Below are 15,580 nucleotides of genomic sequence, written 5' to 3'. Positions count from 1 at the left end.
TATCAGATACAAGAGATAACCCTCCCGTATCTTCCACAGGTGGGTGGCTTTGATCTGAGGAAGCCCTGAAAATGCGACAGTACACGGTCAGTTGAGTGGTTTCCTAGCATGTTACTTAACCTACCTCAAGAGTCTGTAAAGATTATGTACTTGAAGCTCCAATTGTCGAATGCGATTCTTGGAAATGTGCTTCCTATGCGGGCGTCTTGAGTTCCTAGAGTACTATCTTTTTTCAATTGAGCAACTTACGAGGCGGTAGCACCTGATCTTGTTCCGACGCCATTGGTATGTGACGAGCCTCTGGGCAAATAGCAACATTGGGTATTCAATCTTTTACAGAATGCACAGCTCGGTCTTTCACCTGTGCATTTGGTTTTTTTTCGGCTATTTGATGTCAACCACATATGTCTGATTGTGGCTGAAAGGATACATGAGTGGAGGTATGGGGCTTACCGACATGGCTCACAAGCTTGACGTGTTAGTGGCTCAGACATGGTGCCAGCCTGTGGCTCTTTGGAGGAATAACGTCGGATGAAGACTAGTAGACCGTCCGCATACGGTGAGAAGACAGGCAATCAGGTGAGGGGAGGCGGAAAGAACGACGGACCGCCAAGCCGTTGATAACCTATGTAATCACGTGAGCACTATTGTCCGTGTAGGGCAATCCCCCTTATCTCCAGAATTGAGGCTTTGATCACTATTTGTTTGCATTGAAAGTTAAAGGCGCTTCGTTATCATGCTTACCATGGCGATAGATTTGAATGAAAGATAGTGGCTGAGCCACATCAATCGTTCGGTGACTTCTGTGAAGTTCTCAGTGCCTGAACCAAACCCCCCCACCCTCCCGTCCATTATGGGGTGTGCTGCTTTCTCCACCAATTCTCAGGGTGTTGGACCGAGACTGCTCATGCGAGGTTCTTTGAACTTGGCCCCATATACCTTCCCAAAATACGTTGGTTTGTAAGATTAGGCCCAGGGCCGCAGCCTACGCACTAGGGGGAACACGGTTCTCTGATACACTGTTAGGAAGAGAAGAGAAGAGAGACAAAAAGACCTATTCCAGTACTAGTAGTAGTAACGATAGCAGATACTGGATACCATGTACTATGTACATCACATGTGGAGGAGGAGACGGAAGATCCGCTCATGGGGTACCTAGACCAAACACCTTGGACAGATAGATAAAGCACTACCAGTAGCATAAAAACCCTCCATTGCTTGGAAATACAGACACAACTTAAAAGGAAATATGTCTACTGCCGACAGGAGACATTCCCATTCGGGTATGCATGCAATGTCCAAGGACCCACCCCCGGTTGTCTTTTCCCCCATTGTAAGAAATACTAATCTGAATTCATTAGCAACTAACCTTAACGAGAGAGGCGAAATGCTTTCACGATAAGTAGAAGGCCAGACAAGGACCAAAGCGCCGTCTCGGAGGTTGCGGTAGTCCGTCTCCACATCGTGTACTTATCGCGTACCACTATTAGTATATCGCGGAGATTCCGTCCCCTGGCGGGGCCGGTGACCTCCTCAACATGGTAAACGATAGTGACGCTCTGTGGCAAACCAGGATGAGGATAAGAAGGATAAGCTGTAGTCGCGCTGTACTTCCTGTTACATGATACATTGACATGACAAATATGGTTAATCTGGGGCAACCAAAATGCGGGGTTGCAGACGCTTGATCAGACATATAAAGATATAAAATAGCCATGCTTGCTGAAGTACCTAATGGTAGAAAATCAATCATTTCAGTTCAATACCTTTGATGCAATGACTGAGAAAAGGGAGGACCTCCAAGACCTCGGAAAATATTCATACCCCAATGAAGGCGATGTCGAGCGCGCCATCGCCGAGGACGGCGTCTTTGGAACCATTACGGAAGACGGCCCAAACTATCGCAATGTATGCATCTTCCTTGGAAGTTCTGACTTCAGTGAAGGGTTGACACTGATAAATATTTAGCTCGGATGGATTGGAACGTCTGTTATTATGATGAAGATCCAGATTGGCCTCGGCGTATTGTCCATTCCGTCAGCATTTGATACATTGGGCTTGATTCCCGGAGTGATTTGTCTACTTTGCATTGCTTTTTCTACCACATGGTCCAGCTATATAGTTGGTGTCTTTAAGCTGAACCATCGCGAAGTGTACGGCATTGATGATGCTACTTCCCTGATTCTGGGGCCGGTTGGTCGAGAAATCCTAGGAGCTGGATTCATGCTTTGTAAGTGAATCCCTGCCATATATCCATCACCCGCCTGAGTAACTACTCTCATAAGCATTGATTGCCATCACGGATATTAGGTAAATGCAAATTATGTTGATGATGGTTTAGATCTGGTCTTTGCGGCTGCCTCTGGAATGTTAAGCATCTCGATCGCTCTCAATACCGTTTCTACTCACGGTGCATGCACTGCTGTCTTCGTTGGGACCGCTGCTATTTGTATCCTTTTACTCGCTAGTATTCGGACTCTGGACCGCATCAGCATCCTGGCATGGCTAGGGCTAGTAACTCTTCTTTGTTCCCGTGAGTAGAGCCCAATCCGACTTTCGAAACTTCCAATTTTAACGCATATAGTCTTTACCGTGACAATTGCTATTGCCATTCAGGATCATCCAGACTCTGCCCCACCTGGGCCTTGGGTCTCCGACTACAAGTTATTCAATAATCCAACATTCACGGATGCGATCTCGGCTGTATCCCAGTTTGTCTTTGCATATGCGGGACCCCCGTTCTTTTTCCCAGTCATTTCTGAGATGCGTAAGCCTCAGGACTATCCCAAAGCACTGGCTCTCTGTCAAACCATTGTCACTATAACATATGTGGTTATTGGCATTGTGGTTTACTATTATTGCGGATCTTATGTTGCATCCCCTGCCCTTGGTTCGGCTGGAAAGCTGATTAAACAGATCTCATATGGGGTGGCTCTGCCGGGGATACTTATCGCCTCAACTATTAGCACTCATGTAAGACCTGGTTGTTATGTCGTACGAATATCTACTGACACATATTCAGCTGGCCAGCAAGTACGTTTTTGTCCGGATACTACGGAACTCCGACCATCTGGTTGCCAACACATTCGTGCATTGGGGAACCTGGCTAGCCTCTGTCGTGACGCTTGTTATTATTGAGTATTGTATTTCAAGCGGAATCCCAATATTTGACAGTCTTGTCTCGCTGATCGGATCTCTTTTGGCAACATTACAGTGTTACCAGCCAATGGCTGGTATATGGTTATATGATAACTGGAGCAATAGGCAGCGGCCTCTGGTGTGGGTGATCCTGGTATGTTGGAGTTTCTTGATGATTATCGGCGGGACATTCTTGATGATTGGTGGCACTTATGGCGCCATTGCCGGAATAATAGATTCCTTCAAGTCCAGCGAACGACCAGGGATTTGGTCTTGTGCTGATAACTCAAACTCTGTTTAATTCATTGCTACAATCCGAAATGCAGAAGAACCCCGCCTAAGAGGCTATAAAATAAATAAAGTGGATTCATATTGGTAAATCTATTAGTATATATGGTACGTAGTTGCAGATTCCCTCAGGTGCTATGCTCACGGTGGCTAGTCTTGGGTAAAAGCAAAATAGCTCATTGATATGACTGACGAAAGAATATGATTTTAAAACTTTCGTGCTCCTCTTTCTGGTCAAAGATGTATCTACCTGGCTCTAGAAAAGCTTCATTTGAAACCAGAAGCATTTATATATCTCAATCTTTGCCAATCGTTGTCAACGAGATGATGTGGACGAAGGCAATGAATAATCTTGTTTATTTCAAAATCCCTGGCATCATTAGTGTTTAATGGGATGCATCGAACAATGAAGACCCAAAACATTTACAAATGTAGATCGTCAGAGGGTAAGGACCAAGGAGTCTTCGTCATTGACAAAAGCAGGTACACAGCAATGTAAGACTACAAGCGGTTTATACTCTTCCAGGGGCACTTATAACGCTCCGATATTGCTGGAGGGTCATGGGTCCTCCTGATCTGGATGGATTAGATCGCCTCCTTGTCCTTCTCTCTTCGCATTAACTTCCTCGACTGCTAGTCATGCAATGCATTGTATTCTGATCTGTTTCCCCTCGAACTTCTGTCAGGTATCCGCCATAAATCAAGGGCGGCCCAGTCCTGCAAGCCTTCCCCGAGGACAGAGCCTAATACAACTATTCCTCCTACAGCAAATCAACTCGGGCACTCAATGCGGTCTGTCGTTTCAAGGCAGATCAGGGAATAAGGTCTTGTATAGATTGAATGAGAACTTCCGGAGTGAGTTCTATCTTTTATTCTAGATATATGCAATCAGTTTACGATTACTGGTTCGTCTATCCTAGTACTATGCTTACACAGAGTTGGCAGCGAATGGCTAAGAAAGTTCCCCTAGAATTTGCTTTGATTTTTATCCACTAATATGCTAAAGCTTACTGCTGGATACAGTCGCCTCCGGAATCCCAAACTTTGATATATCGTCATCGGTTTTCCCATCGACGGCTAATTCTGCCAGGATACGACCAATGGTGGGGGCGAACTTAAAAGCATGACCACATCCGAGAGCCACGGAGATGTCTCCAAAGTTCTTCAAGGGACTAATGACGAATTGGCGTGATGGTGTAACAGCATACTGGCAGGTCACTGTGCGGAGAGATTGGCCCTTGTCAGGCACAAGGCTAGCCATGAACTCTGTAAGTTCATTTAGCAACTTCGGAGAGTGGACATAGGTTCGTTGCTCGGGTGTCATGAAGTTGTTCGCTACGTCACGGGCTGCTTTGATGGATGGTTCACCGTATGTAGGGAATCCGTAGTAGCAAGGCTCATCCTCCCAAATCCAGACTGGAAATCGGCTTTGGTCGAAGGAAGCCGCATCAGCTGGCTTGTAGTATGTGACTTGCTCCTGCATAATGGATAAAGGAATCTCTGCGCCAAGAGATGCTAGGAGCTTATTCGTCCATGCATCGGCCGCAATGATCACCTTCTTTGCATAGATGTGACCAGAGGATGTTTCGACAACCGCACCCTTGCCATTAACTGACGGTACCACCCGGCTCACTTCTGTATTCTCCTTCAGAATAGCGCCATTAACACGCGCTTGGTTTTGCATAGCCATGACTGACCGGGCAGCATGCACAATACCGGTGTCAGCCGTATAGACCGTCGTAACTGACAGGGGAATGTTGAACTGGGGCCATCGCCGGTTGACTTCCTGGGCGTCTAGGAGTTCGTACGGGAGGTCATTTTCCGTGAGACTGTTTGCAAAATCACTAGCATTCATAGCTCCACCCTCCGGGAAGAAAATAACACCACCAGTCTGCGTCAACATTTTCTGGCCACTTTTCGCTTCCAATTGGGCCCAGTCCTTGTAGGCGGATTTTGCAAGCGCAACATATTCCGACTCCCCGTACGAGGTTCTGACGATTCGTGAGGTATCATGTGAGGCACCACGTACGTGTCCAAATTCGTACTGCTCGAACCCGATCACTTTGACGCGCTTGAGAGATGAGTGAAATGCAGCAGCGCTTCCAAGCGCTCCTAGCCCAACCACGGCCACGTCAAATTGGTCCATTGCAGGTATCATTGCGTAGGAGAGGAGTAAAGAGTAACCCGTCTTGATGTAGAGAGTTACAGCTGTTGAAATCAGTAGTGTGAAGAATTTTGGACCTCTTTTTTGTTCCTGAAAATATAGTTATACAAAACACGACAGAAACTACTAGTACTTGTTTGTGATTCGGCCGGAACCAGAGGTGGGCACGGTGTATCCGGGGTCCGTCCACACAGTTGAAGATTGGTTCTGCGGGCACGGAGCGCCAAGGACATCCTGAATTTACCCTCGGGTCGGTTGTCATACAGCCGGTCAGGTATTTGTGAACGTATCCAATAGAGGAGAGAGAATATGATGGATATTTCTGGCCAGCCACTCGGGCACGAGCACTACGCCCGTACTCTCTGCCTTTTTGGTGGACCCCTCGGTCACACTCATTACTGCTGAGAAATGTTCGCTCGGCGAAGTGCTTCTATTTGTCACCACGCTTGATACGAGCTCCAAAGCCTTCTGATTTCGGATCAGCGACGACCCTTGGTTTTGCATTATATGATTGGATAATAACGGTAGTGATACATAGAAATCCTCGTAGAGCGTAAGCCGGCAGTCAGGCCCACCTCCGTTTACCCGAGACTGGTTTATCTCACTGGCAGCTGCGATAGGAGTGGAAGATAGCCTATTTCAACCATCACCAGGTAGCCTTTTCTCTCGGAAAGTGTGCATCAATTTTGCTCCTTCATCCTCCATACTGGATGGCACAAATACCGTGAAGCTTGCATGCGTAGTTTTCATTACGTCGTTATCTCACTGTCACTTGCTAGTATTTCCGTTAGTATTATCGCCCTCAGTATCTGGGCGTGCACCCGTCGCCCACTACCAATACGCGGCATTCGTACCCGAGCACCAACCACGTTCTTTGTGTTCTCAGTCAAGTCGTCCAATTTTAAAAGCAATTTTCTTCGAAACCGGTTTCATATTTACACGGAGAACCAATCTCAAAACCAACTGTCAAGGCGATAGTAAAGCTATCCAGCTTTGATTAAGCCTGTAGATCGCGGCTGCGCACCGTTGGAGACCGGGAAATGTCTGACAAGTCTGTTATGCCTTCTTCCTGTAATTTTATAGTGTATTGTATTGAAGGTCTTGTTCTGTTTTCAGGTGATGGCAATCCTTGGGCCTCATGGTTGACAATAGTATGCAGTACAATGCTGTCTTTGATCTGTCTGCGTACGCTCCCTGTTTCAATGTCTTATTGGCCAGCCTTTTGCTTGTATCGAATTATTTCTCTCAACGGTGATCATGCACAAAATCATACTCGGACTGCGATAAGGGATTCAAATTAGAACATTGTCGCATCTTGGTGCACCAATAGGGAAGAAGCTATGGCTGCACCTTGTAAGTAAACATATGGCCGCATCAAGACGATCATCTTGTGGTATTATGTAAATTCTGAAATGGCCATCGGGCGGATGATTACGCACCCCGATATCTATCTAATATGTATGCGATAAGTTCGCATGGACCTTGCAGCCGCCGTTGTGCCCTAGTAAATACCCCAATCGCTGATTAGTGGGGGGGGTTTATACTCCGAGGGGAGTTTGAAACTGGGGTCTTACAGATATTCTAGGGTACGGGGAGCTAGTGTGATCATGATGTTACTGACCTGAATATGGCACATTAGGCCCGGAACATTTTCTTCGTTTCGATACAGCCCCAATACGCCAATATATAATATAATTCAAAGGTTTGGCAACCTAGTATTCGATGCTCCAATTTTGCCTCTCCTTAACCTCCACATTATTTACAGCATCTGTAATTTTCGTCATGTCCAAGGAATCAGATCTGAAAGCCTTACACCAAACTCTCTTTGAGGACGGTCTCAAAATTCGCCGTGCTGTCGTTGGAAACGCATACGTTGAGAGATCCCTCGCAAATGGATCTAGTGACTTCGCGCGTCCTGGGCAAGCGCTGGTCACAGAGTGGTGCTGGGGTCACGTTTGGGCTAGACCCGGCTTAGAAAGAAAGCAACGAAGTCTTCTGAGTATGTAATCTTCCATCCCACAGGATAAATTATTAACAAAAGTCCCCCTGTTATTCCTCTAGACTTGGGCATGCTTATTGCTCTAAAAGCCTGGCCAGAACTAGCAGTTCACACCCGAGGTGCAATCAATAATGGTCTTACTGAAAAGGAGATTAGCGAGGCGGTTCTTCAAGCTACAATTTATTGCGGAGCGCCTGCGGGTATAGAAGCAACAAAGGTCACTGAAAAGGCAATTATTGAAATGATTGAGCGTGGAGAGTACGTGCGATCCTAACTGAAGGAATGCATTGTTCTTCCATACCTTTTGATTATGGCGCGCAGGGCCCGAAGGGGGATAATTCTTTATTTCCACAATCAGGCAGTCTTATTTCTACAATCAAGTTTCGAACTTTTGAAACATTTTCATTGTGCGATGGTTTTGGCTCCAGCCATAGAAGGCGTTCATGCTTTGCTAAAACTATTCATGCACGGGCTATGGCCTTCTCAATCAAATCCATCATCAACTATAGACTAGTCTCATGGAATGGCACCATATGCTTTGAACCATGATTATAGAGAAATACCTTGGATGGCTCGCACAGCCGGTACAGCTTTATTCCGTCCTCAAAAAGGGGATCTTGCATCCCGACAATATGCGCTGTTGGGATATGAATGGATGCGGTACCTGGCTTCGGGTTCAACTTCGATATACCGGATGTTTCATAAGGTGTCCCGGCACATATGGAGACTCCAACTTTGAAAAGAGACTCTGATTCCGCAATTTTGTCGTGATGATGTATCAGCAGTGCGGAAGCTAACGCGGCACCCTGCGAAAAGCCAATGACCGCATCAAAAGGGCCAGTTTTGGATGTTATACGATACACGTGTGCAAAAGACGCAGTCAGGTAGGGACCTGGAGAGGAAAGGCCGCGCGGGTAGTGGTCATAGAATGGGCCATCAAAAATGTCCTGGAGCTCTGTGCGGCTTTGGCATCTCGCGCCCCATTTCCCTTTGAACAAATAGTGGTAGGCATGGTAAAGGAACGCTTCTTCTTCTTCTTACCATCAGCTACATTGGCTTCTACTGCTCATTCACGAAAGCTAATTGATACCCTCTGCTCTCAAGCTTCTGTTTGAGCCCACCAACTTGGATTTCAAAAATCTACATTTATGGTTAGCTTGGGGCCAGTCCCTCATACCACGTCGGGAGATTACTTTGGCATTGGTGCCACCACCATGTAAACATAAAAACCTCATGTTGGAATTTTTCCAGAGGTGGAAGTGGCTGCAACAAAGGGGTAGAAGTGTGAGTAATGTTGTGGCTATCGAACAAACGAGATATCCGAACAGCTGGTCTGATTACACACCGCTCTGAATAACTACCCCTCATGTATTCGCAAATACCCATTTTCCGGGGCCAGGTAATGAGATTGTAGCGCCGTGGCCCAGGAAGGCATTGAAGTCATCTATGGTATTCGCATCTCTAGCCCCCGCTACATGCACACTTGCGAGGTTGCATATGATACCATATCAGCAACCAGGTGATTGGTAACGGCCCTGCAAACTCGAAAACTTCATTGCTTCATTGCGGCCGATATCAGACGTTTACCACGATGGGGAAATTTCCTCAGTAGTCGAATATGAATACAGCCGATTCAATACAACGGCCGATAACGTCTTTCTAGGACTTTATTGTGAGCCTTCCTCTTTTCTCTCTTTTTTTTTTCTACGAATTGTTTGAGAACATTAGGTTGCTTTTGCTTTTGAGCCCAGAACGAATTGTCATCGAGTAGCTGGCAAAGATGAAGTGTAAATGGTTCCAGGATAACCTTGAAATTGTAAAATCATAGCTTCTGATATTGTTTAGGGAACTCGGCCGAAAAAATATACTTGTCGGTTGTAACTTGAAGTTTATATTGCTATTAAATATTCTCTGTACAGTCCATATCTAAATGGCGACCAGAAAAGCTTGGAGAGACCTTATGCCCGTAGCACCTCAAAAGTGTGGAGGCTAAGCAGTCCAACCTACCTATTGGATCAAGCGGGTGTCGAGCAAGCAAAAACTCCTCTAACAGCACCTGTCTGATAGTTTTGAATCTGTATAGACTGATATGAGTCACAATGTTGGCGATGGAGGAAGCATTGGGGAAGTCACATACAATGTCTTGAACGCTGGCGTAACTACCACAACCCAGTGTGATAACTCCTATCGCAAAAATACAAGCGTTGACGACTCCATAGAAAATGTTATATGCAGTATTCCATTTTCCTTCTCGGAGAAGTAGGAACCACATCAGAGCTGGAAAATAGAAGGTAAAGCCGGAAATGAAGAGGGCGGAGCATATAGACAGCAGGTCAGGGAAGAAAGGTATAATCTCAGATATAATGAACGCAATGACGGTAATAATGGTAATCAGAGATAACCAGGTTATCCACCCCATCCTCGTGTTTATAAATCGGATTTCGGAGTTTCTGTATAACCTCCCATGGATCATACGGGCCAGAACAGTGGTGTTTATTGAACCACTGATGTAAACCACAGGGAGTGCGACCCCGAAGGCTATCCGGCTGAGCAAGTCTCCTGCGGATAGTAAAGCAGGGCTTTTCACATCCTTACCGACAAAGACATACACTAGCGATCCAGTGAGAGTGTAAATCAAGATCTCAAGAATTCCTAGCACCCAGATAGACTTCACATAATCTTTCGGCGTATGCATCTCGTCCATAAAGGAGAATTGGCATATAGCAAAGCTGTATGCAAAAACAATATTGGAGGCCGCAACAAAGGCTTCTGTGAATGTGAGATCCTCTCGGGGCCATGCAGACCATTCTGTGGATACCTGAGATCTTCTAACTCCAGTTCCAATGATTGTGATCCCAACGGCCAGAACAATAGAAGCAAAATCAATGTAACCAAGAATAGCGACTTCTGTAAAGGTAGGAGGTATAGCGAGCAGCAGTAAAATAATTCCAGAAACAACTGTGAAGACGATAGAACAAATATCACTCTTTGTAATCTGAACAAACGCAATAGTTCCAGTAAGACAATGCGAGCCTAAAATAAAAAGAAGCATCAACGTAAGCATCACATAGATGACTTCATAGCCAGCTCGTCCCCACATCAGCTGACCAACATCAGCATAGTGTGCCACTTCAGGAAACTTCAATTTAACTCGGCCGATAGTGTGACTGGTGTATACCGCAATGCATCCAAGTCCGACGCAACATAACGTGCCCGGGACCATTCCCAGGGCTCCAAATGTGGATGGAAGTGACAGACATCCAAGGGCAACAGCTTCGACTAATAGAACAATCGTAAGCCGCTTCCAACCAAGGCGATTGAACCTTCCTACGCCGTGTTCGAAGACGTGTCTGTCTACATCATTCAATTCAACAGCGACAACATCATCACTATCGTCGGGAGAAAGCATGTTGCACTTTTCGGCATCCTTCTTCTGCATCTTCTCTGAAGAAGGGGGTTCGTAAACGGTGTCTTGAATCGAGTGACTCATGTTAGGAGCAGTAAAACGATGGTCTCAGTTTAAACTAGACACGAAGAGGCTAGATAAGAGCTGATAACTTGAGTGCTATTTGCAGTTGAATATAAGTTTAATCGACACGGAAGAGGAGGTGAAAGAATAAGTAAAATGACAGGTGGAAGAAAGAGCAAGTTAAAGTGAGCACAAACAAACGCCTCCACCGGAATCAATTACTCTGGGGAAACTTTATCAAGATACCCCAACATCATCCATTACTTATTCAAGTGTTAGGATTGAGAATTTGACCGTGTGTATGTCAGCTTACGGCTTCATCGCTTAGAAAAGATTTGTAGTCTATCTAATGGACTATTCCCGATGTATACAGATGTCTTTTATGTTCCTCCTTCTTGCCATGTTTACGATAATGTGTTGACAGAGGCATTAATCCACTGAAGCGGCCATTGCTTTTGTAAAAGAGAGATATCTACGTGCTTGGAAGGAATTCGGTGACTAGGTCGTGCCACGAAGCGCATCCTGGATTGATCGGCTGGAGTTGGCCTGCTCGAGAAGGCCTGATGGGTGAATAATAAACAGAAAACCAACATCATAATGAAGACAATTGACTCCAAATATGTGTAGTCTCAACCCTTAGTGTAGCCATTCGCTGTATATAAAGTACCGTGCGCTATTGGTGATTGTCGCCCTTGGCCACCGATATCTGGATGATACTGTACTGTCGAGCATGTCTAGATGGTATTTGGTATGTAACGACATTACATGATACAACTGTATTCCCAACCTGCCGGTACACGGCACCTGCCTGCTGTAGCCGAGAGGGCCTTTCCCAGCAGTCGGCACTGGCGCATTGGCGCCGTAACATGGGGCAATAAGTACTGTTGTTCTGAATGAAACCTTAGGGCTTCGTCGAAGAAGTTGATTTGAACTCCACTTCTGCTTCTCCGGGTCTTCGGTCCTTTACGTTTCCGTTTTGACAACTAGCCTGTCAGTTTATCTGCGTCGGGTGATTGAATACATTAAATATATTGAATCATCATATCCTCTGGATCTGCTATAACGTCAAGGTTCTTGGCAACTTCGTAACCCCTCCCCCCCCCCTCCCCCGGGCGACGGCGAATTTACTTTAAACCCTCCTAATCTTCTCCAGTTGTAGATGCCCCACCGGATCTTGGGGTTGCAGTCTCCGCATCAGGCCGTACATGCACCTGACGGGGGTCGTTACCTATTGAACGTGTATTCCAGAGAAAAGAAGAAAATATGCGCCCCAAATGTCCAGTTCGACCGTGCAAATTTTGTGCGAAACAGTTCCGACGAAATGAACACCTCCATCGCCACGAAAGGACACGTATGTGCTGTATTTACTCTCCTTGATGGGCACGTCTACATAAACATTTGACAATATAGACCATGTTAACTATTGCTCACGTACAGACACAAAAGAAAAGCCATTTAACTGTCACTGTGGCCGTACATTCTCTCGAGCGTTCGTTTCTACCCCGATAGTTCAAGCGACTGGCCTTGCTTGCATCTTCAATACTGATAGTTCTATATGAATTGTACAGCGATCTTCTTTCTCGTCACTTGAGACTCACACATAACGAGGCCGGAAGCTCTCACGATGAGTCTGCCACGGCTCACCATCACATCGGATCCGAGGTGCCCATTTCAGGTAATATGACACCTGAACATGGACCTCTAACTGAAGAACGCAACCAAAGCCATATAACAGATTTTGGCCAGGAACAAGTAGGTTTAATTGCTGAGCATATTCAAACTTCTTATCTGGACCCATCCATCAGCGACACGAATAATTTGCAAGAAACCGGGAACTTCCTCTCAGCTACACCGCGCGATGTCAATGGCGCTCGCAGGAACCCAATTAGAGCCTCTAGCTCCTTGGAGCAATCGAACTCGCCGCCTCACAACAGAAGTCCAGAGGAAGCAGCAATAAATGAAATCACTCTACAGCCACAAGCGTGGAATACGGCATTGGATGACAATCTGGATTTTTTGTGGAGCAGTTTAGAGACCAGTTCAACACTAGCTACGCTGTCCTCCTTGCCACCGATATCTTGTTTTGAGTTCCCTCCCATGACGAAAAGCGCATTTCCAGACATTCAATATCCAGTAGCTGGCAATTTCGACTATCAATCTGGCGAAGATGGCCACCATGATACAGGCTATCACGACGATAGTCTCAATCAGGGAAGGGCTGGACATGTTGAAGCGGAACAGACATCCGGGATTTTCTCAAGATTTGGATCTCGTCTACCCTCTATACAACCAGCTGAGGAGCCTCAGCAGCAATCAGGGTCTACTATTAGCGATCCAAACCCCCAACAATCCTGCACAAGAGAAGAAACATCCCATCGGATTAACTCACCATTCCACGTACCAGGAATACCATGGCGTATCTCGAAGGACGACTACAATCGAATCGCCAATATTATTCAGAAACATCGTGATGTGATTCCGGGACAATTCGTTTTCCCTTCGAGACATACACTGTGCCGATACGTAGAAGGATACTTTACTGGGTTTCATGAGCATCTACCTTTTATACACCTTCCATCAGCCTCTCTTACTAAACAATGCCCTGAATTAATATTAGCTATTGCTTCAATGGGAGCAAGATACCGATTTCAACCAATGCATGCTCACCGCTTATACATTGCAGCGAAATCAGTGTTGGAAGACCAGCTCCGCCGCCGAGATGCTTGTGATATGCCTGGTTGGACATCAGAGTCTTCTGACTTTCGTACTGAAAGCAGTATGCTGTCTCAGGTCCGACAGCCAGCGCCAAATGCCGCGAATAGTCAAAGGGTACAACGAAGAGACAGTGAACGAGATATGCAAACAATGCAGGCCATGATTATTCTTATTGCTATGGGTACATGGAATAACAGATCCCTATTGAAAGATGCATTCCCCCTTGCAAGTCAACTTGCCATTATGGTACGTGAGGGCGAACAATCGTCGCCCAAGGCCGACACAGATCATTCAAATTGGGAAAGATGGATTGCTGCAGAGGGCCGGCGAAGAACAAAGATACTTGCAATGTGTTTCCTCAATTTCCATACAGTTTCCTTCAACGTGCCACCCAGAATTCTGTACTCGGAACTTAGTCACTTGGACCTTCCTGGTCACGAATCATGGTGGAGAGCCACAAATGAAGAGGATTGGCGAGCGAAACGCATGGGAAATCCATGCTCCGAAACGACTTTGCAATCTAGCTATGCTAGCCTATTTCATTCGCGTGATGATACGCTAAATGTGACACCATCATCATTTGGGAATTATGTCTTAATTCACTGCATCCTACAACAAATTTTCTTTACCAGACAAGCATCCCTAGACTTTCAGCCAGTCGACCGTACAGGAAGATGTAGGCCAATCTCGCTTCAATTAGATACCGTTTGCCGTCTCGACATGGCCTTGAGAAATTGGCAGAAGAATTGGGAGACGATTCAGGATTCCTCTCTCGATCCTACAGCACCGGGTGGCCCACTCAGTTTCAATTCCACTGCCCTCTTTCGAATTGCTTACATTCGACTGAACGCGGAAATTGGAATCTGCCAGCCTTTGGAAATTCGTGATCCTAAGGGAATCGCAACAGAGTTCCGCAAAGCGCCCCTCTTGGAGCGTTCATCTTGCGTCGGACGTGCTGTCCTTCAAAGCGCTCATTCACTTAGTATTCCAATTCGCATCGGCATTGAATATGTTGCTCGTACTCAAACCCTAACCTGGAGCATTATACACAGCCTCTGCAATCTTGAATGTGCCCTATTTTTAGCAAAGTGGTTGGAAACAATGGCGTTCGTTTTGAGCAGTGGAGAGTATTTACGTGATGATGAGAAGCGGCTTCTTGGCATTTTGGCTAGCATAATTGGAGAAACTGATTGGGGACTCGAACTGGACCGCGAACACGACAATGTCAAAAGAGCGAAACTGATGGCGATAGTTGTGATTCGTATCTGGGCTGAGTCCTTCAAAGGTGCCCACGTCTTCGATATCATGGGAACAACAGGCGCAGCATTAGACACATCTGCGGATATGCTCGAACAGGATATTGCGACGATTTGAAACTCTGGAATAGCTCTGCGAGGCTGCTACCAATGTTTCAAAGCAAGAAAAGAAAAAGAAACAACAAAACCAATAACTTCGAAGGTTATGCTGTGAGCTTGAACTATATGGCCCAGCTGATTTGTCTATGAAATGCCAGTTGTTTTGATACCTCTACCTCGTGGGTTACTGGTACTGCCTACACTAGTGTAGCTGTTCGGAATATCAGACCTCTGCGGGATGAACTAGCACTTAATAACTCTATGATTGATTTTCTTACGGAAATATCAATTTAATATAAGTTTATCATGGTGAAAGATCCAACCTGTATAGATCCCAGGATATTTGACCTTGACTATACCTGCTTATCTGATCGCGTATCCTCTGTGCGCGGGCGCGAAGATAATCTCGTCGCTAAATGTTTCAAAACTTCCAGGATTATGGATACGGTTTT

At 45.9% G+C, this 15,580-nt stretch overlaps 6 protein-coding genes across 6 annotated transcripts; 3 read left to right on the top strand and 3 right to left on the bottom strand.

Moving 5' to 3' along the window:
- Positions 1–1,776: 1,776 nt before the first annotated feature.
- Positions 1,777–3,439, top strand: BDV27DRAFT_168502 (transmembrane amino acid transporter protein-domain-containing protein; the record flags this gene model as incomplete). The annotated part of the gene is made up of 5 exons (XM_032074786.1): positions 1,777–1,908; positions 1,969–2,230; positions 2,342–2,533; positions 2,585–2,973; positions 3,023–3,439. 5 exons carry the CDS (start codon positions 1,777–1,779, stop codon positions 3,437–3,439), a joined length of 1,392 nt encoding a protein of 463 aa, XP_031931205.1.
- A 987-nt stretch (positions 3,440–4,426) lies between these two features.
- Positions 4,427–5,572, bottom strand: BDV27DRAFT_168501 (FAD dependent oxidoreductase; the record flags this gene model as incomplete). Its single annotated transcript, XM_032074785.1, has 1 exon — positions 4,427–5,572. One exon carries the CDS (start codon positions 5,570–5,572, stop codon positions 4,427–4,429), a length of 1,146 nt encoding a protein of 381 aa, XP_031931204.1.
- Positions 5,573–7,372: 1,800 nt separating this feature from the next.
- BDV27DRAFT_142227 (4-carboxymuconolactone decarboxylase) lies at positions 7,373–7,863 on the top strand (the record flags this gene model as incomplete). The annotated part of the gene is made up of 2 exons (XM_032069923.1): positions 7,373–7,589; positions 7,652–7,863. The coding sequence occupies 2 exons, from the start codon at positions 7,373–7,375 to the stop codon at positions 7,861–7,863; spliced, it is 429 nt and encodes a 142-aa protein (XP_031931203.1).
- A 187-nt stretch (positions 7,864–8,050) lies between these two features.
- On the bottom strand, positions 8,051–8,824 carry BDV27DRAFT_142226 (serine hydrolase FSH; the record flags this gene model as incomplete). Its single annotated transcript, XM_032069922.1, has 4 exons — positions 8,051–8,061; positions 8,101–8,552; positions 8,653–8,729; positions 8,783–8,824. The coding sequence occupies 4 exons, from the start codon at positions 8,822–8,824 to the stop codon at positions 8,051–8,053; spliced, it is 582 nt and encodes a 193-aa protein (XP_031931202.1).
- Positions 8,825–9,539: 715 nt separating this feature from the next.
- Positions 9,540–11,028, bottom strand: BDV27DRAFT_168499 (transmembrane amino acid transporter protein-domain-containing protein; the record flags this gene model as incomplete). The annotated part of the gene is made up of 2 exons (XM_032074784.1): positions 9,540–9,664; positions 9,727–11,028. The coding sequence occupies 2 exons, from the start codon at positions 11,026–11,028 to the stop codon at positions 9,605–9,607; spliced, it is 1,362 nt and encodes a 453-aa protein (XP_031931201.1). The 3' UTR covers positions 9,540–9,604.
- Positions 11,029–12,321: 1,293 nt separating this feature from the next.
- Positions 12,322–15,147, top strand: BDV27DRAFT_168498 (C2H2-type zinc finger protein; the record flags this gene model as incomplete). The annotated part of the gene is made up of 6 exons (XM_032074783.1): positions 12,322–12,409; positions 12,496–12,547; positions 12,627–12,686; positions 12,993–13,581; positions 13,612–13,887; positions 13,930–15,147. The coding sequence occupies 6 exons, from the start codon at positions 12,322–12,324 to the stop codon at positions 15,145–15,147; spliced, it is 2,283 nt and encodes a 760-aa protein (XP_031931200.1).
- Positions 15,148–15,580: the final 433 nt, after the last annotated feature.

The sequence above is a fragment of the Aspergillus caelatus genome (assembly GCF_009193585.1).
Source record: "Aspergillus caelatus strain CBS 763.97 unplaced genomic scaffold BDV27scaffold_26, whole genome shotgun sequence".
NCBI lineage: Eukaryota > Fungi > Ascomycota > Eurotiomycetes > Eurotiales > Aspergillaceae > Aspergillus > Aspergillus caelatus.
This window is presented reverse-complemented; position numbering and strand designations above follow the sequence as displayed.